Source organism: Centropristis striata, chromosome 14 (genome assembly GCF_030273125.1).
Source record: "Centropristis striata isolate RG_2023a ecotype Rhode Island chromosome 14, C.striata_1.0, whole genome shotgun sequence".
NCBI classification, from domain to species: Eukaryota; Metazoa; Chordata; class Actinopteri; order Perciformes; family Serranidae; genus Centropristis; species Centropristis striata.
The window spans coordinates 16,976,452-17,004,011 of NC_081530.1; the positions used below are offsets into that span (position 1 = coordinate 16,976,452).

General features: G+C 39.5%; 1 protein-coding gene across 5 annotated transcripts in view; it reads right to left on the minus strand.

The window, feature by feature from the left end:
* The window catches only part of pleca (plectin a), a 118,351-nt gene that overhangs the window by 27,050 nt on the left and 63,741 nt on the right, over nt 1-27,560 (minus strand). For all 5 annotated transcript variants that reach the window (XM_059350673.1, XM_059350676.1, XM_059350677.1 and 2 more), the window contains 17 exons: nt 22,463-22,524; nt 18,161-18,250; nt 15,383-15,460; nt 15,144-15,236; nt 10,337-10,503; nt 8,065-8,180; nt 7,801-7,907; nt 5,479-5,598; nt 4,469-4,564; nt 3,368-3,495; nt 2,664-2,757; nt 2,426-2,580; nt 1,699-2,050; nt 1,090-1,167; nt 732-893; nt 538-642; nt 343-438 (listed from right to left, as the gene is read on the minus strand). In XM_059350673.1, the coding sequence (XP_059206656.1) occupies nt 343-438; nt 538-642; nt 732-893; nt 1,090-1,167; nt 1,699-2,050; nt 2,426-2,580; nt 2,664-2,757; nt 3,368-3,495; nt 4,469-4,564; nt 5,479-5,598; nt 7,801-7,907; nt 8,065-8,180; nt 10,337-10,503; nt 15,144-15,236; nt 15,383-15,460; nt 18,161-18,250; nt 22,463-22,524 (2,099 nt within the window). The remainder of the gene's footprint in view (nt 1-342; nt 439-537; nt 643-731; nt 894-1,089; nt 1,168-1,698; nt 2,051-2,425; nt 2,581-2,663; nt 2,758-3,367; nt 3,496-4,468; nt 4,565-5,478; nt 5,599-7,800; nt 7,908-8,064; nt 8,181-10,336; nt 10,504-15,143; nt 15,237-15,382; nt 15,461-18,160; nt 18,251-22,462; nt 22,525-27,560) is intronic.

A 27,560-nucleotide genomic window follows, 5' to 3' on the forward strand; every position in this document is an offset into this window, starting at 1 on the left:
GGATCAAACTCTGAATCAGCATAGCCCAATTACATAAAACAGCATTGTCTTTGACAGTAAATATAAACTGTTATCATCAAATCAGTCAATTGTAGAATTTAATAGGGAGCTAAATCTCAGGTCAAATGTATAAAGGGTTGCGAGCACATTGTCTCTAGTGATTGAAATGTTATGTAAAATGTAAGTATCCCTATGTCTTGTCATAAATGTTTGCCTTCGTTGATAGAGGAAATTGTACATTGGGCTTGGATTAGGTTCTCTCTCTTTGGATAAACTGATATCAATAACTGGACAGAGACAGTTTTTTCAGTACTGAAGTGCAGTGTAAGTTAGTAAACACACCTGGTAGTACGCAGTGTTTTCTTTCAGGTGGTTTTCGATGCAGCAGCACAGCTGGAGGATCCAACTCCACTGAGTCTGCAGAGCTGCAGTGAAGGCCTGAGCAGGCAGGGAGAGGAAAAGGTGTTTAAGCACAAATTTAAAAACAAAAAAATTTAAATAAGAGAAGATTTTTTTTCCCATCTTCAATAATCTTACCTCTACAGTCTTCCTGGCTGGGTGTCCGTCCCGCAGCAGTTTGTCTCCTGTGGCCTGGACAGTGTTCATCTTCTTCTCCCTGAGCTCCAGATCTCTCATCAAACCCTGATCACAAATAATGCAACAATCAGAATCACATCTCTATCCTCATCACTGTGGGTAAAGCTTGTTTCATCACAACACTGTTAGTCTACCGAGTAGTTGTCTTTCTTGGCGGTCATGTTGGTGTTTCTGTCGCTCCAGTCGTAGTTGACCTCCTCTTCCTCTTTCTCATTGAGCCACATCAGCTCTTTGGTGGCTGCGATGACGAAGGCGTGCAGCTGGTCCAGGTAGTGCAGACGAGCCTTAGAGGCGTTCTGCAAGAGAGCATGTGACAAACAGGTGACATCATGGTACATTCTCATGCTTTTTTGACTGATTTTACTGAACCTCCACGAGGTTCCACCAAGTTGCAACAACTCAGTCTCTACTTGGTGCTTGAGTTGAAAGATAAATGCGTTTATCCAGGATTTAAAAAAAAACATTTTTTTTTGTGTATTCGTGGTAACTTACCAGCAGTTTGCCGTACTGCAGCTCCAGTTTTGATAGATAATCTCGGTAGGCGGCTTTACTGGCAGGTGAGATCTGACTCTGGAGCAGGAAGATGAAACAAGAAACATTAGAAACACTCCAGTCAGCAGCTATACATTTTAACCCAATCATTTTATTAATTAATTTATTTTTTCGACTAAATTTCCCTTCTGCGGGATAAATAAAGTCTTAACACAGTTTTAACACAATTTTTTTTTAATTTAATTAAATTTATTTAGTTATTTATTTCATATTTTTTTCTTTGAGGTGTGGCTTTTATATGCATAAAAAATGGCAAAAAAGAAGGGTAAATCAGTAAAAAAGCTTTATATGGTTGCTCTTGCCTGTTACAGTCGTTAAAATATTCAATCAAATATCTTTGGTAAATGAATTAAATAATTTTAAATTAATTTCACATCATCCATGCTATATTCAGTTTCTAATACAATTTTGTTTCCGTTTACTCATCAGTCTATACAAACTGCTGAACAGATCTCAGACATTAGCTGTGACTGAGACCACTCTGCACCCAATAACCAACTACTCCTCCCTATTTGAAATATTTCCTCATGTTTCATCATCAGTTTGTACCTCATCGGCCTTCGCCCTCTCGATCTTGGAGCGGAACTCCTCCACAGACTGGTGCAGGCCCCGGTGGCTGCCCAGCTGGGACTCCACGGTGGGCAGGTCGGAGCCCCACTCCCCGTCATCCACCCGCCGCTGGTTCTCCTCCACCCAGCCCAGCAGGTCATGCATGTAGCGCATGGTGACCTCATCCAGCTCGGGCCGCACCCTCATGGGGGCCTGCTGCAGGACCTGGGCGGTGTGGATCTGCGTCATGGGGATCTGCGTCATGGGGATCTGCGTGGCGGTCACTCCGGACTTGAGGCGCAGGTTGTACTCGCTGCGCAGGTTCACCAGCCTCTCGTGGAGACGGTACACTCTGGAAGACAGAATATCAGTTAGTGATGACAGAAAAATGTGCAGTTTGTAATTTCTACCACTAGGGGTCAGTCAAAACAACAACAAAAGATGGATTTGGATGATGATAATGTAGCATGGGATCCTGGGAGTTATCTTCACTCAAAAAATACCAAATATATTACCCCAAATTGAAGGATTTTCTATGTTTAAAATAATAATAAATACTTATCTTATCTTTATTTTAGACTACTGACAAGAAAAAAATAACAAATGTAATAACTTTAAATTAATATAAATGTAATAATTCAGATTAGCAGATCAGTAAATAATTAAAATAATTATAGCTTGCAGCCGTAACCGTCACTTTAAATGTTGCAGAGTTTGACTTTTGCACCTGCGGTACATCTGCTCAGCTTGAAGGTGGCGTCCATCTTTGAGCAGTTGCACGTCATTGAACAGGAAGCGGATCATTCCTTCTGCTTTTTCCAGATCGGCCTCCATCTCTGCCGTGTGCTGGGCAGGTTTCCCCGAGCTCAGCATCATCATGTCCTGCAGCACAGAGACAGACAGGTTACAGCAGCTCATGTGATTGAAACACTATTGATTGAATCTGTCGCATGTTTGTGTCTCACCGTCTGCAGCAGAGTCTCCACCTGGTTGAGCTGCTCCTCACACACCCCCGACTCCATCTGGACCTTACTGACGACCCTTTGAAGTCGCTCCAGCCTGCAGAGGGAGAGAGGGGGGAGGTCAAAGGTCAGAGAGCACTTAAAATAAGGGAGAGTACCTGACAGTTAAATTAGCACCCAGGGCACTTTTAAAGCTTAATCTGATGATTTTATCTGACTAAAGTAAAAACAATCTTTGTAGTGAAAGATAAAACTAAAGCACTCACTCCATCTTCGGGCGGAATAAATACTTAAAGTCGTATCCCTGATGCATGAAAGCCATGTTGGAGGTCTGTCCGTCCGCCAAAGCAGAGATGATGATTTTTCAACAAAACTTTCTAAAGTTTTGTGGAGAGGATTAAAAACCAAACAGCTACGCCCAGACTGCCTTGTGATCAAACACACAAGTTTATTCGTTACTATCCAATGAGTGTATTATTGCCACTCTGTTGCTGTGGCCATGGAACAGTTGTCATGTGTTTGCCCTAATACAATTTTTTTTTATTGCCGACGTGGACTGTATCATTAGGAAATGAGTCATCTTTGTGGTCAAACAGTAGCCAGCTTGTGTGATGATTCACTTCGGAGCTTTATTTCTTAATATCTTGTTTCTGGAGTTTGTTTTGGCAGAGGAGCATGTCATGAGGTTTAGCCTGTGGTCTTCTCACCTCTCAAACTCTGTCCTGAGGAGACGCTCTCGCTCCAGAATGGCGATGTGCAGACGACCCCATTCCTTCTCCACATCAAAGGGATGGTAACCTGGCGGCACTTTGACGTGACCGGCCTGAACTGCACCCTGCAGAACATGACCCACATTAGAGCTGCAACCAACCACCAGTTGTATTAACAATTCCACTCTCATTTTCTCGATTAAACGTCAGGAAAAAGTTCAAATTTCTTCGGGAGTTGTCGCTCTTTTCTTTGTTTATACAGACATAGTGACTGTTTACTTGCAACACTAGTAGAGGCCGGAAAAAAGTGTACGCTGCTTCACACACAAGTGGGTTAAAAAACAAGTCTGTTGCCACCAAACACTGCTGAGTGATGGAAAAACTTTCTCTAACCGCTTGTGATTTTTCTCTGGAATGTCTCCCCCGACACCCACAGATTATTACTTTAACATATTCAAATGTTTTTGTTTTACTCCACCTTACAACACACTGATATATAAAACAAAACAAAAAACAAGCATCAAACAGTCCCATTTTAGTAGCTGTAACGAATGAAAAGTTGCCCTTTTTTGCTTGAAAAATGATTTTAACGATTGATCAATTATCAAAAAGTTGATGATTAATTTTCTGTCAGTGGACTAATCGAGTAATAGATCGACTGTTTCAGCTCTAAAACTAAAGTTAAACATATCACTTCACTGCTTTTGGGCACTCTTCAAATAAGAAAAAGCACTATTTTAAATGATCTTGATAAAGTTTTGGGGAATTTCATATTATTGGAAAGGCAGAAAGTTCTGGAGGTACTGTAGGAAGACTACAGATATCTTCAAGGTTTCAGTTGTATATCCACCACTATTTCCATTAAAAGCTATGATTTATTGATAAATATTACACATGTTCCTGTCATATGATTTTTCATAGTGCTAACAGTGTGTAAGTGTTGGTGTTGTGCAGGCAGAACAGTGGGTGGTAAAAGGTTAACTTTCAAATATAAAACTTATATCTTATTTAGTTATATTGACACAAAGACACATTGATTACTTAAACGTTGAGCATTTTGAGGAAAGCAGATGTGTAGGAGCTGCAGAGGAAACTCACCTCAAAAGACTTGAAGATGTGTTTGGAGCGGTTCTTGTCAGCCTCTTTCGCAGGAAGCTCTGTTTCCTTAAACTTCAGAAACTGACGCCAAAGAACCTGCAGAGCAGAAAATGGGTTAATAAATACATCATCAACTTCATCATCGCTGTTTTTCTGCTGTTATGTTAGTGAATTGACTTTAATGAAGACTCGAGGCTCAGATGTAGGGCTGCACAATTAATCGAATTTTAATCGTGATCACGATTTTGGCTGCCACGATTAAATTAACCTGATCGTAGGCAATATTTCCATTTTAAAATGTGGCTCTGCATATCTAATCAAGCACTTTCTACACCAGTAGTCCACCAACCACCAGGGGGCGAACGCATAGTTAAGATTTCATGTAGCTGCATAAATAAATAACGAGTGAGCGCTAAGCAGGATGTGACGTAGTTCTTAACGCCACAACAACACGCTCCATTTGTAAAAGCCGGCAAAGCAGTGTTGTCAACTTAGCGACTTTGTTGCTATATTTAGCGACTTTTCACACATCCTTAGCAACAATTTTTCATAAAAAAGCGACTGGCAACAAATCCAGCGACTTTTTTTGCTGTTATTGGAGACTTTTGGAGACTCCTTCTTACTTAAGTAAGAACGAGTCGAAGCGGCCCACTCCTCCTGCAGCAGTCTCTCCCAGCTGCAGAGCCGGAGGGGATGTTAACCCCTTGCGTCCAGGCTGCAAATTGGTAATAGGCTAACAGTTAGCTCTGTAGCAGTACAGTGTGTATGTACTGCTGCTGCAGGAGATGTTCACTTAGCGATCTCTGTTTGTTTACAACAAGCACCGGACACTCTGTGCACACAATAAAAACTGTTTCTATTGTTTGTTTAAAAGTAGTGCAATACAAATACGGATGTTTTCCCTAACATGATGAATAATCGTGATTAATAATCGTGATTACAATATTGATCAAAATAATCGTGCTTATCATTTTGGCCATAATCATGCAGCCATACTCAGATGCACTCACCTCGATCTCCTCGTAGCTGGTGGGGAACTTCCTCTCCTCGAAGACCAGGATGTGGTGTCTGATCCACTGCAGCAGCATGGTGACCAGCTCATAATACTCCTGCCAACGCAGCTCCAGCTCCTGAAGCACAGAGACACGCGTCAAGATAACTCAACAGTGAACATTATTATATCATACAGAATCTCTAAAGAAGCTGATGCTGTGAAACTCAGTTACCAGCCTCCTTTCTACATATTGGGGATCAAAATTTGAATGCTATCATTTCTGACTAAGACATATAGGCTCTTTTTCATTTTCTTCTTTCTCTAATCCTGTTTTATGGTTTAATGGTGATAATGAATGCTAATACACTTTAGCAGTGGTCAAATTCAAGCATTTTTCAAGGACTTTCAAGGTAAATTTTCAAACTTTTCCAGTATCTTACACCTGTTGTAAATGGCATGTTTTAGATGAGTACTTACATACTAAAAGGGGGAGATTTCACTTAACCATACCAACAGCGATGGTATTACATTTTTAGGAGGAACAGTCTTCATTTCAGAAAGGCTACTCATTATTTTTACATTGAACATGTGATTATCCATAGTCTATAGATAGATATAGTCAGATTGAAAGAGAAATACAGTAAGAATTTCAAGCATTTACAAGCACTTTATCCAAAATGCAAGCACTTTTTAAACCTTGAAAATACAACATTTAAATTCAAGCATTTTCAAGGATTTCAAGCACTCGTACGAACCCTCAATATAGTATAATAACTCATTAATTTGTACTCATTATTTCCATTGTTTTGAAGATCTTGGACCTGTATATTACAGTTGCAGTGTTCTGAATATTTCAAGTTCTTTATTTATTATTGGCACAACAATAAGGGGGAGAAGCAGTAATTGGCACATCATTTCAAGCCTAGGGATCCCTACAACAATGCTAATTAAATATGTATAAAACAAGAACATCAGGCGAGTAAAAACAAAATAGGAACATAAACATAAAAAAAACTACATTTTGCAGTAACTTGCCAGTAGTTCAACTACATTCATATTTGCATTTTGATTCAAGTCGTTAGATTTCTCTTTTTTTGTTGTTGCCATTTTGTGTAGTAAGCTGCTGAACCTACAAACTATTTGGGGCCATAAAAGGAAAGGAATTTTTTTTTTATTATTATTTATTATATTTTATCACCTCTGTGTGGTGCGTGTGTGTGTAAAACATGCTCAGCACAGAGCTCACAGTCACGTCATAAATAAATCTGCTTTCCAGGAACTCTGCCCGATTCAATCCTGGCTTTTTCTGCAGAGTGTATAAATCAGAGGGTGGGGCTTTCTGCTTCAGGACAAGTATGCTCCAGTGCCAGTGATCAATTATTGAATACTTAAGGCATTACAGTAATTATCTAAATGCTAGGGATCCATTATATTATCATTTTGCGTCTTTCACACACGAATAAGGCCTAGTAGTGCTATTTCACCCAGATCAAACCAGGGCAAAGTAAAGAAAACCTATCCAAAACACTATATTAATATTACATATTATACATTTTAAGTAGTTTGAACAACCTTTTCTTCACTTCAAACTACGTTCCTCACTAAGGTAGCTTTGCTGTATTTCAGCTACTTGCAACTTGCTGAGTTATGCTCCCAAAGTACATTCCTCAACACAGAATATAACATAAAAATGGGTTGATAAATAATAAATATTATCTTCTACGCTAAAACTACAACCCAGAATCCAAGAAAGTGTGTAAAAACTGGTGAAAAACATTAATAAAAACAGAATGTTTCAAATTCAAAAGAGTGAATATTTACAAACATAAAAGCTTATCATTTTAAACATTAACCTTGTATAACAGAAGAACTGTAAGCCCAAGGCATGTACGAGACATCATTTGAAAGATAACATCTTCTAGTTTCTGCACTTGTGTTTGGACAAACGGAAACTACATCACTTCAAAGAATGAGAAAGGTTTTTGTTCTAACCCTTCTTCTTCCCACTGGTAGGTGGCAGGTTTTAAGAGGTTTAGTTATTTGTCTTTCTACAGATTTTAATTGAATATCTGTCACAAAGGATTGGCAAATAATTGCATTATGTTTTATTTAAGTATTAGGCAACATCTGAACTGTTTTGGAATTTGTAGTAATTTGTGTGTTGCTGCTGCAGGTTTTTGTTCCAACCAAGAAGGAGAACACATGATACAACAAATCAACTGAGTGAAGACAGTTCAAGTGATTTAAATGAGTTGATTCAGGTGTGTTGGAACCTGCAGCCACACAGGCCCGTTAATGGATCAGTGTGATGAAGATGAAGAGGAGGAGGAGGACTCACATTGGCTTTGACTCCATCCTGAACATCTGGTACCCTGGGCATGGCATCGTACAGAGAGGAGACGTACGTGATGAGGGATTTCTCATCTGGGTGAGGCACATCCACATCTGCAGGGAGAAAATTATGCATTTATCCATCAGAAGCTGCACCCAAAGAGACTGAAGCTTCCTGACCGTGGAAGTAATCAGTGGTTTTTCTGAATCACTCTTTATACACAAGCTCAAAGTGCTCAGGGTGAAACTGAATATGTGCATTTTCTCTCACCCTCTGGGTCCAGCAGTCTGGTGACGCCCAGGTCTCTCTCTGCCACGCTGAAGGCCTGCTCCAGGTTCTCCTGGTTGGACTGTCGGTACACTTTACCCATGTCGATCAGAGTGGGCCTGAGGAGAGAGAACAGTGAGTGGAAGTGGATCATCACACAGTTATTACTGCCAGTAAAGACTTCTCTTAAATCATGTATGACAGGTGAAAATGTCAGATATAATAGGTCATCCCCTTCACTTCTTCACTTCTACGTTTTTGCAATTTCTTTATTATTATTTTTACCTGACAGCCATATTCCATATTGACAGCTTGCAGGTTAAAAAATGTTATTTTACATATTTCATATTTTATGTTGCTGGAGGCAGCTCGATCATGAGTGGTGTGTCTTTCCTGATACCAGAAAGGGCAAGAAAAAACAAGAGCCCTCACTGCCAGAGAAGCTTAAAATTCCTCAATCATTTTATCCACAAAGAAGACAGACACATTGCCTCTGAGTGCACTTTGCCAGGAAGATAACTGCGGTCTAATAACATGTAGATACAAGCTCTGAGCATGAAGGACAAAAGTGCAACTCACGCTTTCAAATACCAAAAAGAGATAGAACTTTGAGGAGCAAATTCTGCACATTTAAACTTTCACAAAACCACAATTTTTTTAAGCATTCATACACTTGCACGACTTTCTGGATGTAGTATTCTCTGTGCCCCCGGGGCGGTTCTTCCTCCACAAAGCACGCCTGCCTGTAGGACAGCCTGTCCCTGCTTAGGTGGAAGACGTGAGGCTCTGATTCGTGGTCCTCGCTCTGGGACCCTCTGCTTGAGCGGCCCCCGGGGCTGGTGGAGCCTCGGCCCGAGTCGAAGGAGGTCTCGGTGGGGATGTCCTCGCAGAGCATGACCACCCGGTCCTCCAGGTCGCTGACGGAGCCCGCCGTGCTGCTGGAGGCGCTGTTCAGACGCCTCTTTGAGCGAAACTTCCTCTTTATGTTCAACATGGTAGCGACGGTAAAGGTTTCCAAGTGAGAGAGGTGAAAATTTAAGCGATTATTTAGCAAAAAATAAAAGATGTTTTGAATAAAAGATCAAATCTACAGTAGCTTTAAGAATGATTTCATCTTGACTGAAGTCCACTGGTCATTCCGGATTAAATCCAACTCTCTTCTTGTCGTGAGTTCTGTTAGTCTGTCTGATCTTCGCTCCTGCAGCACGTCTTGTTCCTTCTCCATCAAGAAAGAATCTAACCCAGAACAGTTAGCGTACCTGTGTTTTGCTATGACCTGCCAAGCCTCCAGTGAGCACAGCTCCAGGGCAACCTTTCCTCAAATGAGTGTGATACACCCACACTGTCAAAGGAAACGCTCTCTCCTTTCACGCAGAACGATGCCAGCTTGGATGCTTCGTGTTATTTTTGTGTCATGTGAGGTAGCCACCCTGCAGGGCTTGTTTGTCTGTGCAAATACTTAATAGTAGTGGAGGAGCTCCACCCAAAATATATGGTTTAAGCATCAAAGGCTCGTCTCCTGCAGGCTTGAAAAGTGGCTGTTTGTAGTTTCTTTACTGAGGAGGAGAGCAGCTTTGGTCGGCTAGAATTCATGCAAGTTACTCATCTTTTCTTTCTTTTACATATTTTATTACCATTGTTGGGGAGACTTCTCTGTACTGATGTGCATATGATAAATATAGAACTTGAAAATATGTTTTCACGGCAGAAAGAGGTACCAAATCGTCAGTAAAAACTTTTCGCAAAAACATTCCTGCTGCAAAATCAGTCATATTTTGACCAATTATGGTTGGATAAACTAATTCTGTCAGAGCTGCAGTGCAAGAGTTGCCAAAGAGATTTCTAGTTTAAATGAATGAATAAAACTTAATGAATGAACGAGTCTGAGTCTGAGTTGATAATTGATGTTGATGTTTGATTTATAGTAACCGATCGACAGCATTTTGTCCTGACAAGCCAGGTGTTCTGCTGTAAAAATGTCAGAAATACATTTTGGCATTCCGGCCTCTGAACAGCAATAAATTAAAAAAGACATAGCAACATTGAATATGAAAAAAGGTCATCCAGGAGACCTTTAACTGTGTGTAAAATTCATGTCCTACGGTGTTATAAGATCCCAAGTCCGGGCAAGCTTCTCCAACCAGAAAAATGTTTCTGCATGATTTGAAAAATGCTTCTCTTTTCTTAGATAATCCTGTTATTACAGTTTTTATTCACAATCAGAACACCTAAACCTGGCGCTCTAACCTCCACTTACTGAGGATCTGTGTCTCACCTGTGTTTGTGTATGATGGCGTTGAAGAGCTTGCCGTCCCTCCAGCTGGTGGTGAAGTTGTCGCAGCGCAGGCCCTGGTATCCCTCCACCATCCTCTGAGACCACAGCAGCAGCTTCTCTTTGGCCGTCATGTCGTCCGACTGGCCGTTCACCTGAATGTCTGAGATCTGAAGGAAAACAAGGAGCAGCTAGTTAGCAAAAGTAAACTTCATTTTGTTTCTTAGAAAGAAAAACAACCTTAGCACCGTAGCTCTTTTTAGCTGCCTTTTGCAGAGGGTGAATATTTCTGATGACTTCTAGCTTGATCCTTTAGAGTTTGATTCCACTTATTTAAACAAAAGCATCTTGAGACTGCATCGTTGCTTAAAGTGACAGCCTACAGAAACAATTTTGCAGCTCCTAGACGTGACATGAAATGCAGACCTTATATTTCAATATTCCACTTTCAAATGACATCTACTGCACGTCTGTCTGTGGGGGAACCCTTCTCTGTTGCTATCCCTGAGATTTCTTCTTTTTTTTATCCGCTGTGAGGGTCAAAAGTACAAATGGTGTCGTACCCTATACAGACTTCAACTGAATTCAGTTGTACTGAATACCTTACAATTAATTAGGGCTGGGTGGTATATCGGTATTACAAGTTATACCGATATATTTTAGAAAGAGATATGTGGTTGGAACAATACCGCCATACCGATACATAATTTCTTTGGAAGTTGCCTTAACTTATGACCGCTATTTGTTACTACCGTTTGCTCCTATCTGTGCTCCCATCTGTGCCGGTTGATAAAGAGCAAGAGCTAGTTTCTAAGAAAATAAAAACAATTGCTCTGGAGGTATTTCATATTGAAGATGAAGAGCAACACATGCTGCAAGAAAATAGCTTGTTTTGAATTTGATAAAGTCTCTAAATAAAACGGGTTGATGATGATTACTTGTGACATTGAGTTAAATTGAACACTTTGCATGTTTTGTTTAAAATACCTATATATATATATATATCAACATTCGGCCTAAAAATACCAGGGGTTTTGTTCCATATCGCCCAGCCCTACTTTTAATACACTACTGGGCTACTGCATCAAACTGTGCCCCCTTTACATGCATCTGCAAAGTTTGGACTGACTACTTAGTGTAGAAAGCTACTGGTTGCAGGGCGACTCTGTCATCAATGCTAGCACTGGTAGAACATTTTGTGATTTTAGTGAACTCGCACTGCATTTTTTTGTGCAGCCCATCAATCATAGGCCGGCTCTCTGAACACCGCTGGTGCAATTTAATTTTAAGAGATATTTCCTTATCCATAAGGTTTTCAGGTTAAAATTACTTTTTTGATGTTGGCACATCTTTGATATTCCTGCATTGAAAGTGAAATGTTGGTTGAAGGGCATGAAAGCTGCTGATTTCTTCCAGACTTGCGATGAGTCACATTTCAAGCCTCAAATAACAACCATCACATTTACTTGGAGGCCAAATGAAACATTAAACTCACTGTTTTGGAGAGAAACACAAAAAGGGCCTTGTGATTTAATGTCAGCAAAACAAAAATCATAAGAGCATCCCTGAGTCACTGATCTCATGAAGTTATACTGCATTCTCAATAAATCCTCTGACTGCAGTAAGTGAATGTTGGACTGCGTAGCAGGACCGCCGCAGGCAAATTCCTCTTTTTCTAGGAGCCGCAGGCTCAGCTATGAGTCACAAGAACACACTACTGAAAAAAACCCTCAGTAATAAATCATCTTTTTACATTAAAGAAGACAGTCTACAGAACGAACCACAAGTTTAATAAATCCAGATGTACTTTAAGGTGAGTAGCAGCGCTGTGATGACGCTCAGGGACTTGATGTGAATTTACTATTTCATTTTGCAGCCAGTTGACTCGTTGTGACTATTTTGCATTAATTCATCACCCAGTAGTTGCTGCCTGTACCATATCTATAATCAAATGTATAAACGGTACTTGTGAGAAGTCCCCTGTGTTTGTTTTGGTCTGCTTGATGCTCCAGATGGGTGGGGCTCCCAAAAAAATTAGGCACACATTGTAAAAAGTTGCAACAATCCAAGGAAACCCTTTGAAAGTCAACTCTGTGGGTTTTTTTTTACTACTGTATTACAGTTCTTGACTATTTCACTTGTCTTGTTGCATAAAACTCCACTGACTAAATGCTCCAGTCAGTTCAAAATACATCTATAGCTTGTATCCGAGTATTTGGTGTCTGTATATCACTACTTTCTGATCTTTAGGCACATGCAAGACCAGAAAAGCATAAAAAAAATTGTTAAATTTGCTGCACAGTAGCTGCACATTATGCATGAAGTGAAAGTTGCACTTCCAGTCGTGATAACTGTCTTACTGGAACTGGAACATGTGCGGTTTTATTACCACAACATACTATTTTCAGTGTTTTTAGGTATGCTGATGAGTCACAGCAGAACTTACCATTTCACTAACAGGCTCTTTTTTATTTCAGGAAAGGGTGGAGGAGGGAAAAAAGAAGGCATCTCTTCCTTCTGCTATTTTCCCTTCAGAAGGGAAACCCCGGTGCTGCAGTGAGGACGTGGGCATTGAGTGACTCAGGCGCTGAATGGAAACAGGACCTCCGCCCTGCAGCTTCTCTTTAAAAGTGTCCGGAGAATATCAACTCCCTCTCTGTCACGCAGCATGGCCATTATTGAAACTGGTCACCTGTGTATCAGTAAACTGTAACCAGCACCAGGGGATCACGGAGGAAATTCACTATTGTTTGTAATGACTAGCATATGCCAAAACAAAGATGTTATGGGTTTGTTTTGCAGAAATAATTACTGCCTTATGACTCAGTGCATCTACACGGACATTTTTTATCACTTCAAAGGGTTTTATGTTCCCGTTAGATATCAGAGAACAGTTAACTTTTATAACAAATGTCGGGAGATCATTTCAGTTTTCTGAGTCCTGAGCTGTCACGCCTACGCCTCCTTCCAGCTTTCTCATGGGAATCACTGAGTCACACGAGACGGGAAAAAAGGATCCCACATAACCATCATACTCATTATAGCATCAAAGAATCTCCATGTACTCCCACTGTTTTTTCCTAAATTTACCAAAACCATCTGCTAAATGAATATCCAAACACGCCTCTTCCCCATCAGGGACACATCTGCCCATTGACGAAAGCTTTCCGCCATAGCTGGTTTTTAGCAATTTCATACAGTCTATGTTCAAGATTTGGTTTGAATGAAACTCCTACATTTAGATTTAAGGGTAAACTACAGAGCTACATTCAATAAAAAGAGAAAGAAGTCTCTAAAATTGAACATTTTTCTTTAAAAATGAATGAATAGCTTTTTTCAGTGTTTAGTCTTTGTGCACTCAAGGACAGGAGGCCCGGTAGTAGTTGTATATAAGAGCCTGAGTGCTGCCAAATGTCCAATAAAGCCCATTTGGAAATGATTGGCGGTTGGCCTCCACTGTACTGTAACTGCTGTGTCAACATCAGGATAAATCGAGGCTGATGATTGAAGCCCAAAGAGGGAATGGCACTCAGATTTTCCTTACAGTGCAGCGGGAACAAACTAATCACAATGTAATGAAAGTAAACTGCATGAAACGCATGTTGTCCGTATAATGGAAGAATTTGATTTTTTGCAATTACGTGCCAATGTGCAGTTTGAAAAATAAACACCACATGTAGTTCAGGAAATGTGAGTCAGCTCTTCCCAACAGAGTTTGAGTCAATTCACTCTGAATGCATGCAAAATGGAAGTAAATGCAATTCAAATACTGACTAAATGAGCTGTTTTGTCAAAAAAAAAAACTTGTTCTAGTTTAAAGTCACTATGTGTGTGGTTTGAAACAACTTAGACAGTTTCTCACCTGCTTTTTTGATTTTCATTTTACTTATTAGTTTTAAACAAACCGTCACCTCGGTGCTCGCCAGATGCTGAAGGCCACCTCAGATTCACTCAAGTTCTGGAAAATGCTTTGTCCGCTTGGCGTTTCGCCTTGCTAAATTTGCTTTTTTTGGCACTTTGTCCACCATTTTTATAGCTTCCTCTTGCATGTGTGCTTACATCCTGACACCTAGTTTTCTATTTTTTTGTGTCCAGTCTCTGGCTGGGAACCCAAAGGCTGATGTCCAGAAATGTCTCAAACACAGCAAAAGGACAAGAAAAGAGAAAACACAGGCAGAGGACAGAGTCTCTGTAGAAACAGACACTGTCACAAACTTCTAGTGGTTCATAAGTGAACGATTACTTTTGTATCAGTTAGGGCTGGACGATATATCGATATAAAAAATATAATGATGAATTTTTAAATGTGATATGGAATTAGACCATATCGCATATATCGATATAGTTCAATTTTATTTCTTTATATATATCATTAGGGTTTGTCATATTTAGTTCTTTTGTAATGTTCGTTATTCTTTTTTCATTTTAATGTTTATTTCTGAAAAAGATGGTCTGGCCTATTTTATTTCATAGGCTATTTTTATTCAAGATATTTTTTTATTCAAATGTGTACTTTGATTTTATAAAAAGGTACTCCTGTTGTTATAGAGTATTTATGTTCACTTAAATAAACGGTCTCAATAAAACTACTTGTGACATGTCATATTTGGCTTCGACTTTGACTGAACATTTGTTCTCATTAAATGATAAAAATATTGTGATATATATCAATATTCAGCCTAAATATATCGGGATATGACTTTTGGTCCATATCGCCCAGCCCTAGTATGAGTCGGCATATTTTTAGGAAAATCCTACTCATCATACCCTTAACTTCGCTGCTGTACTCACCGCAATTTATAAACATTACCTGGAAGTGAAGGATGATAGTCCATATCAGCCCCAGGGTCAGCTTGGGATTTCCATCTGCAATGTCATCATTCCTGATGTTGACCAGTTTGACCTGAAAAGATGCATCGACACCAAAAAAAACGTAATACATTTTATGAAGAGCCGAAAAAAGAGAAAAAATAAACAACGAGTAAACCAGAAAGATCTGAATGCTCCTTTGATATAAACGTGTCTTTAAAGACGTCCTGATTTACTGACCTGTCTGTGTTTGAGAAAGTCCAGGGCGATCTGAACATTCTGCAGCTTGTGGAAGCGCATGCGGCCTTTCTCCCGCGGCTGCAAGAGACGAGAGGACACGCAACATCAGGAGGAGAGAACACACGAGGAGCAAATGATCAACAGACAGCAAGGCCCCATGACTGAGGAACAGGTGTTTCAGTGTCCAGCAACACCTTTAGTGTTTCAAAAAAAGATCTATTGTACGGCTGTAAAAATCATCACAGTCATGGCCTTAAATAAAAATTCAAACTTTAGCAAATTTGAAGTGCGATTCAAATTCTGCGTGATAGTGATCAAAGCGTTTGGTCAGACCTTTGACCAGATCTGACCCTAAATGACCCTGAAATGCATCAACAAACCAGCCAGGATGTCTGCAGGTGACAGCATGATAATGAATGATAGACGTCTCAGTGATTCCCCCGTTCATCAGTCGCAATCCTCATTTCACCTATAATCAACTTTTATCTTCTGAAACACTGTCTTAGATTTTAACTGTAGCGCAGTCTAATGGGTCAGAATCCATCTTTGATTTCTTTAAACCTGCACGGACACAGTAACCCCAGGAGTGATGGCCATGACATGCATTGGTGCTCCACATTTTAAGCTTTAAGCCAGTTAAAAGCTTTGTTGCAGAATTAGTCAACATATCAGCTTGCAAGTGATGAAACTTTTACCTTTGCTTTCACTGCAGTGACGGAATCCAATACTTGACTTCTGACAATTAGGAAGAACCATGCCGGTGGTTTGCATGTGTAAGCCACTAAACTTTGCCTATTTTCAACCGGCTATGTGTCACTGAAACACAGGCAGTACATGGTAATAAATGGCGCCTAGCTACCCAGCAGACTTTGAGCACGAAGGGAAGCCAAGAGCTGTTCATCTGCATGAGCTGCCCGCACTACAGTGACATAGAGCCGGTTGAAATAAGGCAAAGTGACCATTTATCTACCAGGGATGCACGATATTATCGGCATGTTATCGGTATCGGCCGATATTGGCTTAAAAATGAACTATCGGACATCGGCCAACATGCCGACATAATGAACTGATTAATCAATGTAGTGCTGCTTACTTGATTAAATGCACAACCTCGGCGCCTATGTCTCTCATATGTTCGGAATTCTTTATTGTTTGCACATCACCTCTCTGTTGCACCTTAAGCACATGTTTACTTATTATGTCAATTGTAAAATTGGCCAAATTTGCCCTGATTGTGGGTATTGTTATTAATTATCTCAGGGAGAGCATCATCCAAGTTTTAAGTAGGATGTATCTTTTTGTATTTTATTTGAAAGCAATTCTCAAAAATAAGTATACAGTTTTAAGCATCAAGTATTTTTCTTATTTTGCACAAGGAATTAATATTGCATAACAAATGTGATAAGAGTACGCTCCACAATACTGTATGCTAAATCCACTACAGAAGAGAGATGAGGATCTCTGCAATTATTTGTGTGGGAAAAATATCAGTATCGGTACTCGGCTAAATGAGTTTAAAAAAAATCGGCATATCGGATATCGGCAAAAAATCCAATATTGTGCATCCTTATTATCTACAGTTTATGGAGGATTTTAAGAACATAAAATAACCAAAGATTGTTTTCATAGTCTCCACACACCTGTTTGTGTCTATCCATTAAAGTTCAGTTTGATATTTAACTTGCAAAGATAAGAAATGTCAATGAATGATCTTTTCATAACACTAATCAGTGATTCATCATTTCCTGGTCATGCAGTAGCACACAGAAACTATTTTGTTTATATTTCCTTGTGTATTCAGGCATAACTTATTGCTTCTAATCTTTGGATAAATAAACCCTGCAATCAGTAATGTAAATCCTGAAGACAGATCATTAAAAGGATAGTGTGAATATCAAAATATAGGGTTATGGTTATCCTGTAATTTCAGATGTACGGTTAGGTCACGCTCTTTACTTCTTACTGAAATTTGACTGTTAACTTTAAATTGAAAGACGTGTTCACTTGACTTTACCTTTAAGAAATCACTGCCTTTTATTGTCTTAAAATAAACAATAACTGTTCCACTAACACCTTTTCTTATGTCCTCACATGACACCTGTCCCGGCTATCTCACTGACGAAATGGAAGAGGACGATGTAGACACAGAAAGGGGACAATGCAGGGAATGTGACTGTCTTCATGCACAACCCAGTAGCCACCTGGGGAGGTGACACATGCCACGCCCGACGCCCACAGTCCAGGCGCCACTCACCAACCGCACGTTCCTCACAACGTCGCGTTCCCTCGGCTACCATGGCAAGAGCATCGCAAGAGAGGAAGGCAGAGGTCAGGGCAAAGGTCAGCAGGAATTAGATAAAGGAAACAAAGGGGTCAGGGGTCAAACAAGTCAGTGCAGAAAGGTTACGAGATGGAAGCAAAGAATGAAAATTAGTGTTTTAAGGCTACATCACCAAGGTGTGTTACCGAAAAACCAGTGCTAAGGTAAGTAAAGTAAAAGTGTGCGCATAACCGCAGCATGTTCTGAAATGTCCAAACACCTCGAAAGAATCAAAGTCAACATACATGCACGAGTGGAGACAAGAGGCCCGGCAGCATCATATCTGACTCAGGTAAACATTTAGAGCACTTCATGTTACAACCAGTGGACTGGACAAGTATGACAGCAAATTAAGTCAGTAGGACAGCAGGGACAGTACGACAGGTCTGGACAGGACAGGGGATTACAGCAGAAGCGGATGTTTTAACATCAGAAGGTCAAAGGTCACCAAAGCTCACCAGTGTCTCTCCGGAGAGCACCTCCAGCAGGGAGATGAGGTTGTGTCCATCTCTGAGGTCCTCGTACAGGTCAGTGATGTGTCTCTGGGCCTGCGGAGAGAAGAGAGGAGACAGATGTTTAGGTTTTACAGTTTTATTGTTTTATTTAATATAGAATCCATACATTAGATAACCCGTCGTGTCAGCATCAGTGGTGAACCACTGATTTTGCTTTTACACACAGAACAGACAGCACTGGAACTGCAGACCACCGCAACATGAAAAGCACAAAGGGATTTCACAGATGTATTTGATTGCATCTCGTATTCTCACCTAAAATAAATAAAACTTAAAGGGAAGGATTTACACACAACAAACCACATTTAAGGCTGTAAAGATTTTTTCTTTTCTTGATTTTCATTACAGGCTAATAATGTGGAGGAACAGCAGCTAAACAAACACCCAGTGTAACCAGATTAACTATTTTAAACCACTTACAGTACTTAAACTTGACTGGATGTTGGTTATAATTCCTGTCTGAACAAAAAAAGCAGGTGCACATAACTCTACTTAGTGTGATAGCTGCTAGTTTGAACCATAAAATTGGCTTTCAAAATCACATGGATGTTTGCAAAGGGTTTTTGAGTAATAATAATTCAAATTTTTTGATAAATTCTGGGGTTTGTTTGAAGCCTGTCTGTCATCCTCTTGAGCATGATGTGGTTTCTGTGTCCCCTCACCACAGCAGTTAATACAAATGAATGATAAAAATAAATAATTTAGTGGCAAAACATCGGTATCAGTCGATATTCGCCTTGTTGACCGCCTTGTTCGTGTTTGTATGTTGTTTTGCATCAATTTGGTTATTTGCAGCAGCTTTTATTTGTTGCTACTGCAGCTGCTGATTTGGAGAAGAAGCCACTTATTTGGCATGACGGAAGAGAGGAACTGTGTGGTTTGTTTACATATGAAAGTGAAAGAAAATGTATTCACTGAAAACCACAAGAGGTGAAAGACAACCCTAGCTCTTACATGTAACTTATATTTCACCAAAAGAATGTTTCTGTTTGGCTATGCAAGCGCTGAAAGATTCTTCTCTTTGGGTAGGTAGTTGTACAGCTTTTAAAGCAGATATTGTCATTTGAAAAAGTATCACTAAAGGTTGTTTCACAAATGTGTGTGATTGAATTTTTGCTCATTCACAGATTATGTCTAATGAAATGGTGAATGACTTTAAAACAGATTTTTTTTTGATGATTTAGTTGTTTCCCTCGCACAAATGGGGGAATTAAAAAAACAACAACAACAAAAAAGCTATCGGCCAAATTTTATCAACACGAAATTATGATGCTTCCCTAAAAATATTACCAAAAGGTGAGAACTATGACAATATAGATAAACTTAACAAAATATACTGACCACACTGAGATGTGAGACATGTTGCACTGCAGAAAAAGCAGTTAAAAAAAGAGTCAAAGTGTTAAAATGAGGTGAAAGAAGGATCAGAGGTTAGCAGCTAAGGAGCTCAGGGAAGGTTTGGGAGGAGAGAGGGTAAAACTGTTAACACAGACATGCAGGTTTGTCCACTCAGCACTCTGCTCACTGACAGCACCTACCTCCGGCTTCCAGTGCTGGTGGAAAGGATGGGAGGACAGGATGAAGGATGGAAAGAAGAAACAGTTTGATGAGAGGAGATTTTAAACTGCAGCGACTTGTGAGGGAGAAGAAGACAAACAGGCAGACACTGGTTTGATTTAACAGACAAAAACAGGTGGTCATTTTATGTTTTGTAATTATTTGAGTGATCTCAGAAGTGGGTTTTTTTAAATTAAAGTAAGCCTGTTTCTGATCTGGTTGAAGTGGATTTTTATAAGTAAAACAGAATAACGTCTGGTTTTCATCTCCATAAAGGCTGGAGATACGACAGTAGATGGCACTTTTGAGACAGCTGAATATGAAATCGGAGCATTCCCAGCCCCAGAGTTTAATCTCATGACTCTGTTGTGACCACGAGTCCAAAAAGCCTCGAGGCCAGCCAGATCGCCGACCCGCTAAAGTTCATCTGGACCCAAATCTGAGGGATTTTTTAGACAAAGAAACAACGACTGATGACAAAAGCCTGGGAGCCGTCTCGGGGCTGGACAGGACGCACATGGAGGACGGCAGACATTCCTCTCAGTTTGACACACTTCAGTTCCCGTGTGAAAACAAGGACTCGTCAACCTGAACGTGTCGACTGAGCAGCTGGAAGAGAGCTGCAGGTGGAGCCAAGCTGAGTTTTAGTTTAACATTCCCTGGAAATATAATTTACAATATATAAATGCAGTTCAGGGAACAAACAACTGCAATTTTCATGTCTTGAATACTTTAACAAGTCTGTTATTACTTGAAACCAGAGAGATCCTTATTATACACAAAAATACACCGATGTCGAGTACAAAATAAGCATTATTTTCTTCTCATCTTGTTGTCATAAGAAAACTTTACATGTTGGTGTCTGCAGGGTAGTTTTAGTTTAATTTTGTCTGCTCCTCTTGTATGTGCCGAATGATAAATTCATAGATTTTCACTAAGTATAAAAGTGCAGTAGGTGATTTTATTCCAACACATGTTGTTAAATTCTTCTCCCAGTCTGCTAGATTTCCCTTTTTTGTGTGCACTGAAAACACAATCCGGTGGCTGACAGGACGGGTGATTTTGTTTGGGTGTTTAGTAAAAATATCCACAATTTCTCAGGAATTTCAGGCTCCATCTTTAATTAATTGACTAATAATGCACCTGCAAGGATTTACTTTTCAGGGAAATAAAACTTTTGTGACAAAAATTCTGATTCCAGATTCTCAAATGTGAGGATTTGCTGTCAAATAGGAAATATCTTAAATCTTAAATCTTATAATCTTAAATATCTACATGTTTTGGGCTGTTGGTCAGACAAAACTGAAGGCAGCACATTGGGTTCTAAGAAACTGTGAATGGCATGTTGTGACTTTTTATTTTATTTAACATTTCATAGATTCCTTGATTAATCAAGAAAATAATCAGTATATTTTTTAATTTTAAAAACAACTAGTTGCAGTCCTAATTAAGACTGGAAAACAAAATTCCTCTCACTGAAGGACAGAATGAATCATCCGTCTAAGCACTGATTTAAAAAAAATCAAATTATTAATCAAAATCACCAAGCTTCAAAAATGGCCAAAAGAGATTTCTTTTCTTCATTTTTTTTAAACATTTGTTATTATTTGTGACTAAATGATAAATTAATGTGACTGAAAAAAACAATTAGATTAATTGTGTGGTTTAAATGTTGACAATCTTTGTTGCTGATTAGTTTCTTGATTATTTACCGGAATCATTCATTAATCATTTAGTCTATAAAAAAAAAGCCCATTATGAGTTCCCAGAGCTCAGGGTGACATTTTCAAAAATGCTTGCTTTGTCTAACCAACATCAACACAAAATATTTAATTAATTATGACCTAAAATAAAAAAAATCCTTACATTTAAGAAGGTCGGAGCAGTCAATGTTTTGCTTTTTCTGTATGATTAATCACTTAATCGTCTGTTTGTTTCTGTAGCTCTTTATTCTGCACCTAACTTTTTAAATTAGATAACATAAGAAGTGCTTCTTTTTAAGGGTCATGGGCCGGAACGCTTTACCAGTATTGCCTCACAGGATCGGGGCTGCACACATATTTAGCTCTGCCGACATTCAGAGTGGGAGTTCAGAGCTTCCTGTTCCCCTGCAGAGCCCTGAGAAGCCGCCCTGATGTCAGTCTGGAGCCCAGATGTGAAACCTGAGCGAGGCCGGCCCGTGATGCGGCTGCTCCTAAAGTGAGGCCAGGTGTCCGTGACTCACCGCCTCACACGCACGCTCGCAGCTAACACAAATAGCATGTGTGGATTTTACTGCGAGGGGGAGAGGTTTGTTTAAAGGTTTTCACCTTTTTCCAGAGAGCTTCACTTATTTTAAAGAGAGATGTGGGGGATTAAAATCTGATTTTGTTTTCCATTCTGTTTCCAGTTTATCTGTTGTTGCTTTACCATCAGTGAGAATCAGATAGATTAGATCACACACAGTTGAGGAAATGAGTGTAATTTAACCTTTTGTAACCAGGTGGGAGTTGAAAGCAACTGCTGGAATTTGGCTAAAACCAAAATAACTTTAGGGTCATTTAAGGGTAATTGACCTCCTTCTCATTGAGTTATATGCTCAAAATGAGCTGAACTCAACTTTTTGATTAACTTTTATTTTTATTTTCTTAATCTACATTATCAGGTATATATATATATATCAGAGTGTGTGTCAGAGTGGGATCTTACCTTCATCAAGTGTTTGTTGACCCATTTTGTGAAAGTCTTCTTTTGAACTCTGTCTCGTTCATCTGTGGAGAGACAAACAGATCTCAGATTAATAGCCTGTCAGTGAAAGAGTTGCATGTTTTACCCTCCTAACCTCTGAAACCCACCTGCCTGAGGGATAGTTAGCCAGAGTGTAACAGAAGAACTCTGAGGCTAAAATGCACGTTGTGTATGAGGCTTTATTTGAGAGGTAACATCTTGTAGTTTGGGGAAAATTTCCTGTAAAGCATAGAGCTAAAGTAAATACTAAACTACATCAGTTTAAACAAACAAAAAGGAGGGCAGGTGATTTAGGAGGTTAACTACAAATCAGAAGCATTACTGATGAACATTTATCCAAAACAAACTGGTTTAACAATGTCTTCCAGCAAACACATGTCTTCCATTTATAAAAACCCAGCTTACAGAGACATAAAACTTGAATGTGAATATTTTGTGATCTTATTTTTGGTTAAATTAAATTAAATTGCATAATCATTTAACCCACATTTATTGGCTGCCTGATCCATTCAATAATGCTTCTTGAAAAAGAGACTATTAATAACACATCATGTGAATTTAATCGACTGATACTTTGCCACACAAGTTAAAAGTCTCTGCAAATTGACTTTGTTCACACAGTGAAATAATGGAATCAGTGGCTGTCTGGAAGAATTCAAACTATAAAGTTGATGCAATTTACAACAAAGATTCCCAAACTTTTTGGTCTATGAAATATTTAAAGTCTGCTTGTTTCCTTGATCACAGGTTGTTGGAAACAGCCAAAGGGGAACTTTTACTTTTTAGAGGCCGAAGGGAGTCAAATTACACAGATATTGGAGCAAAATCCTTTAAAAACAAGTAACTTTCCCCTCGTCAGTCATCCCACAACCCCTAAGCTTGACTTTGTGACCCGTCAGAGAAGTCCTGACCAATGGGTTGGAGCCACTGCTTTTTGGTCGGCAGTAAACATATTTGTATTTATGGTCCCACATTTGATGAGACCCTTCAGGGAAACATTGCTATTAAAAAAAAATGTTTTAATGTTTTCCCAGAACTACAGATGATAAATATTTGTGTTCCCCACAGCCACAGACCAGCACATCGAACATGTGACGTCAGCAGAAGATGCATCAAGTGACACAGAAAGCAACGGCGCTCCCTCTTACGGTGGTTTAAAATCAGTCCATCAAAACTAAGAAAACAAGTTGTTGTACACGATTAAATTACGCCTGACATCCCTCAGATTAGCACCTGTACATGTTCCACCTTGCAGGACTGGTGCTGTTTTGGTTTTGATGCCACAGTCTGATTATCACTCTCACATACCAGCAGGTATTGTATACGTTGTGCAAGCCTACATTCTTTCAAACATGCAGCACTTTCACCTCTTCACTGTGTGATGTAACAAAACAAGTCCGCCCTTGAACGAAGGTGATTACGATTCGATTCAGGACAATTAATCTGAAGAGACAGTGGGACTTTTCTTTTTTCTTATCAGATATCAAAGCCTCAGAGGAAGAGATCCGACAAAGAGGGAACAGAGAAACCAAAGACGGCGACATCCCGTGGCGCCGACGCCCATTTCAGGGTGGCATCGTGTCGGTGACTCACAAACATGCTTGTGACTGTTTCTGAACAGAGAAGTGAAATAAAACCACAAGAGCAGAGAAATTCTTCTATTTTAATTCCATCACAGATGCATGACTTTGCATCCAGATTGAACAGAAAGAGGACTAATAGGATAGGAGGATAGATGGAGATTTCAGTGTTTTTCCAGAAAGGATAGAAACTTAGGTGATGATTTAAAAAACCTGTTTATGAATGAAACATTTTTCATATAAAAATGAAATTAATCAGATACTCTAAATACTAACAAACAATAACTTAAAAGTTAAGTGAGTGCCTGGCAACGCTTTAGTTTTTTTATGAATTAGAAAAAAGAGATATGATACTCAAGTGTATCAATATTCTGAAAAAGTTGTTACTGTCTCTGTTGTGTCCTAATAACACAATAACAACACCCCATTTGATTTTTGGGTGTTGATATAATTAAGACCAGAATTAACTAAATGTCAGCTACAGTTGAGCTGAATCATGGAGAAAGTGATCTTTGAACAGAAAGTTACTCTTAGAATAGTTATTCTTACGGACATTGAGCTCACTAATATACCTTCACTTAAATAATGAAAATAAACTATTGACAATTTTTCTAAGGACCCCTGGAACTCCTCAAGGACCCCTGGTTGAGAATCTCTAAGCTAGTAAACAACATGACCATACAGCAGAAAATAAATCTGTTAACTGTTTTCCAGCTGCTCAGGACCATGTTGTTGCTACATGCATCACGGTCAGACAGACACTTAACATTCCTTAACTCAAACCAGTGAAATACATGAAACAGAAAGCAAACTTTACTGATCCCTTCAACAAATAAGGTGTTTGCCTGGCTGACGTTTGCAGCCTGGAGCAGCACACAGAGCCGTGGATGTTTCCTTTCATCCACTCGGTCGAAGACGCTTTTAAGATGAGGTGAGAGATATCAGGTCTCATGAAAGAGCATCTTTGTTTGCGCTGTGATATCAGCGAAACAGCATGTCACTCTGTTACTGAATAATTCAGCTGTAATGTGCACTGCTGCCTTCAGCTCATGTCCCGGGTTGAACCCTATGGTTGAACCACACGGTGGTAACTGCTGAGCTGAGCTCTGTCGCTCTCTGTTCGGCAAAAACCGAACGGCTCGCCAGAAGAGTTCTGCTGTAACAACATGGGACACATGCAGGCAGCTCCTGCTGTCATCAGAAACATCACATCGAGCAGCGCTCACGCCTTCAAGAAGAGACTGAATAAACACTTTCTCAGCTTGAGACTGCAATCCCAAAACTCAGGACTCCAGAAAAACACAAATCAGCTTCATGTGCTGTATGTTCCTGAGTAGCTGCAGATAAATGATAAGCCTGTATCTGCAAAAGCAAAATAAAATAAAAATGTGGAGTCTCACACAAAAGGAAGCAACTTGTTGTTCTAAGCACTCGAATATTGATATTATCTGGTTAGAGCTGGGTGTTTTGACTTTATAGTAATACAACTATGATTATGTAAAACCTTTAAAAACAACGTTTTACAAAGTGCTTTTCTAGAAAAAGCAGAGAAAAAGCATGATGACTGGTAACAATCTAACAACAGGAATCCAAACAGTGCCACCAAACAACAACAGGATGAAATCAGGGTTAAAATTAAAACAAAAAGACAAAAGATGCTAAAGCACTGCAGGGAAGATGAAAAAATGCAAAAAGTTGCCAATAAAAATATACTCAAATAAAAAGAATGAGAGCAACAGAGGCAATAAAAACAATCTCTCTTATTGATTGCAAATCATTTTTCAGTTTTTTCATTTGCAAAGATGCAGAACTAAACTAATAATATGAAAGCAAGCTTGTTTGAAAACTTTACTGATTAGTGCTGCTTTGTCTCAAAATGGGTGTCTGCACAGCTGACCAATAAAAAAAATGGGAAAAGCCGTGACACATGAAGGGGCGTGGCTCGTCTGATAAAAGCGAGGCAGAAGACCACCAGAGACAAAAATTGATTCTAGGCTTTACAAATTTTAGCATTTAAAAAAAAAAACTTGTCTGATGGATTCTGCGATAAGACAACTTGAGATTGATCTATTTCCAAATCAAAGAATTAAAGACACAGAAGCCCTGAAACAGAGTAAGGATGCCAGACTCTACCTTTCCTGTGGTCCATGGATTTGAGCACTCCCTGATAGTAAGAGTCCTCTATGAAGACCCCGTCACTCCCCACACTGTCAGAGGAGTAGTTTCTGAATCTCCGCTCCATTGCCTTATCTCAGTGATCACAAACAAAATAAAAGCATCTGCAGGTTGAGAGCTGATGTTGTCTACTTTATGAGACTTCTTCTTATTGCCTGAAACTCTGCTTCAGTGTGGGATCCTGTAGTTAAGTGGGAGTGTTCAAGCCACTGATTCAGTTCCTGAACACAAGTCTTACTCCTTTTTTTCCTCCCTTTGCTCTCTTTGACATTCTAGGCTTCAATTTTTTTTTTCACTAGCTCTTGCAAAATGCCTGCCTGCGGGCTACAATGTCAGAAGCTGTCATTCAGAACACACAGAGATGTGTGGAAAGAGAAGAGGGAAGATTCTGCCCCCTGGCCCGGCCCTGTTATGTACACACCCAGACCCCACCCACCAAACCACACCTCACCAAAGACCCTCACTGACGACAGAAACAACCAAGACCTCTGCATTAATTACATCCAAACACATAGTTATGTAGACTTAAATCAACAGCTGCATGCAGACTGGATGTGACCAGCAGCTATGAGACCAAAAGGTTTTTTTTTTGCATGTTGCATATATCTTCCATGACTCATCGCAACATTTTTGATACCTTGCAATTTGCAACTTCCTTGCAAGCTTCTTATGTTCAACAACAGTCTAATTTGTGATTTCAGCATTCAATGAAGAACATTTTCATGCAATAAAAAACCCAAAATCAAGATCAATCCTTCTCACTTTTTTATTCTAGCAACAGAGCTCGTTGTAAGTGCAGTACTTTTTTTCGGCTGCCCACAAATGTGGTCCTTAAAAAATATATTTTTTCAAATTATTCCTGCTCGCAGCTGCTGTGCCATCCCATAATCATATATTTTTAACAAAATAAAAGATACTAAATGTTCACATTGGTAAATTACTGCTTTCCAAGTCTCTGAAAACTGATTTTCATAAAATCCTAAAAATTAAATGCATGCAAATAAAGGGCTGTGAGGAAGAAGTTAAATGTAAAATATGAGCAAAATGCAGTTAATGTAAAAACCTTCCCGTCACTTTTAACAGGAGTATCAGCAAAACTCCTAACAACGATGGTGCCAAGATTTATGGGAGATTGTGTTCAGAGAAAGAGCAGACATCAGGTCGATGTGGTGAAGCACGCTGACAGAGAGCGTTCAAAAATAAAAGGTCATCTTAGGAAAAGACACAAAAACCTTGCAGTTCAAAAACACTGTGTCTTCACTATCTATTGCACAGAACTTATTTTTCACTAATGAAGAAGAGCG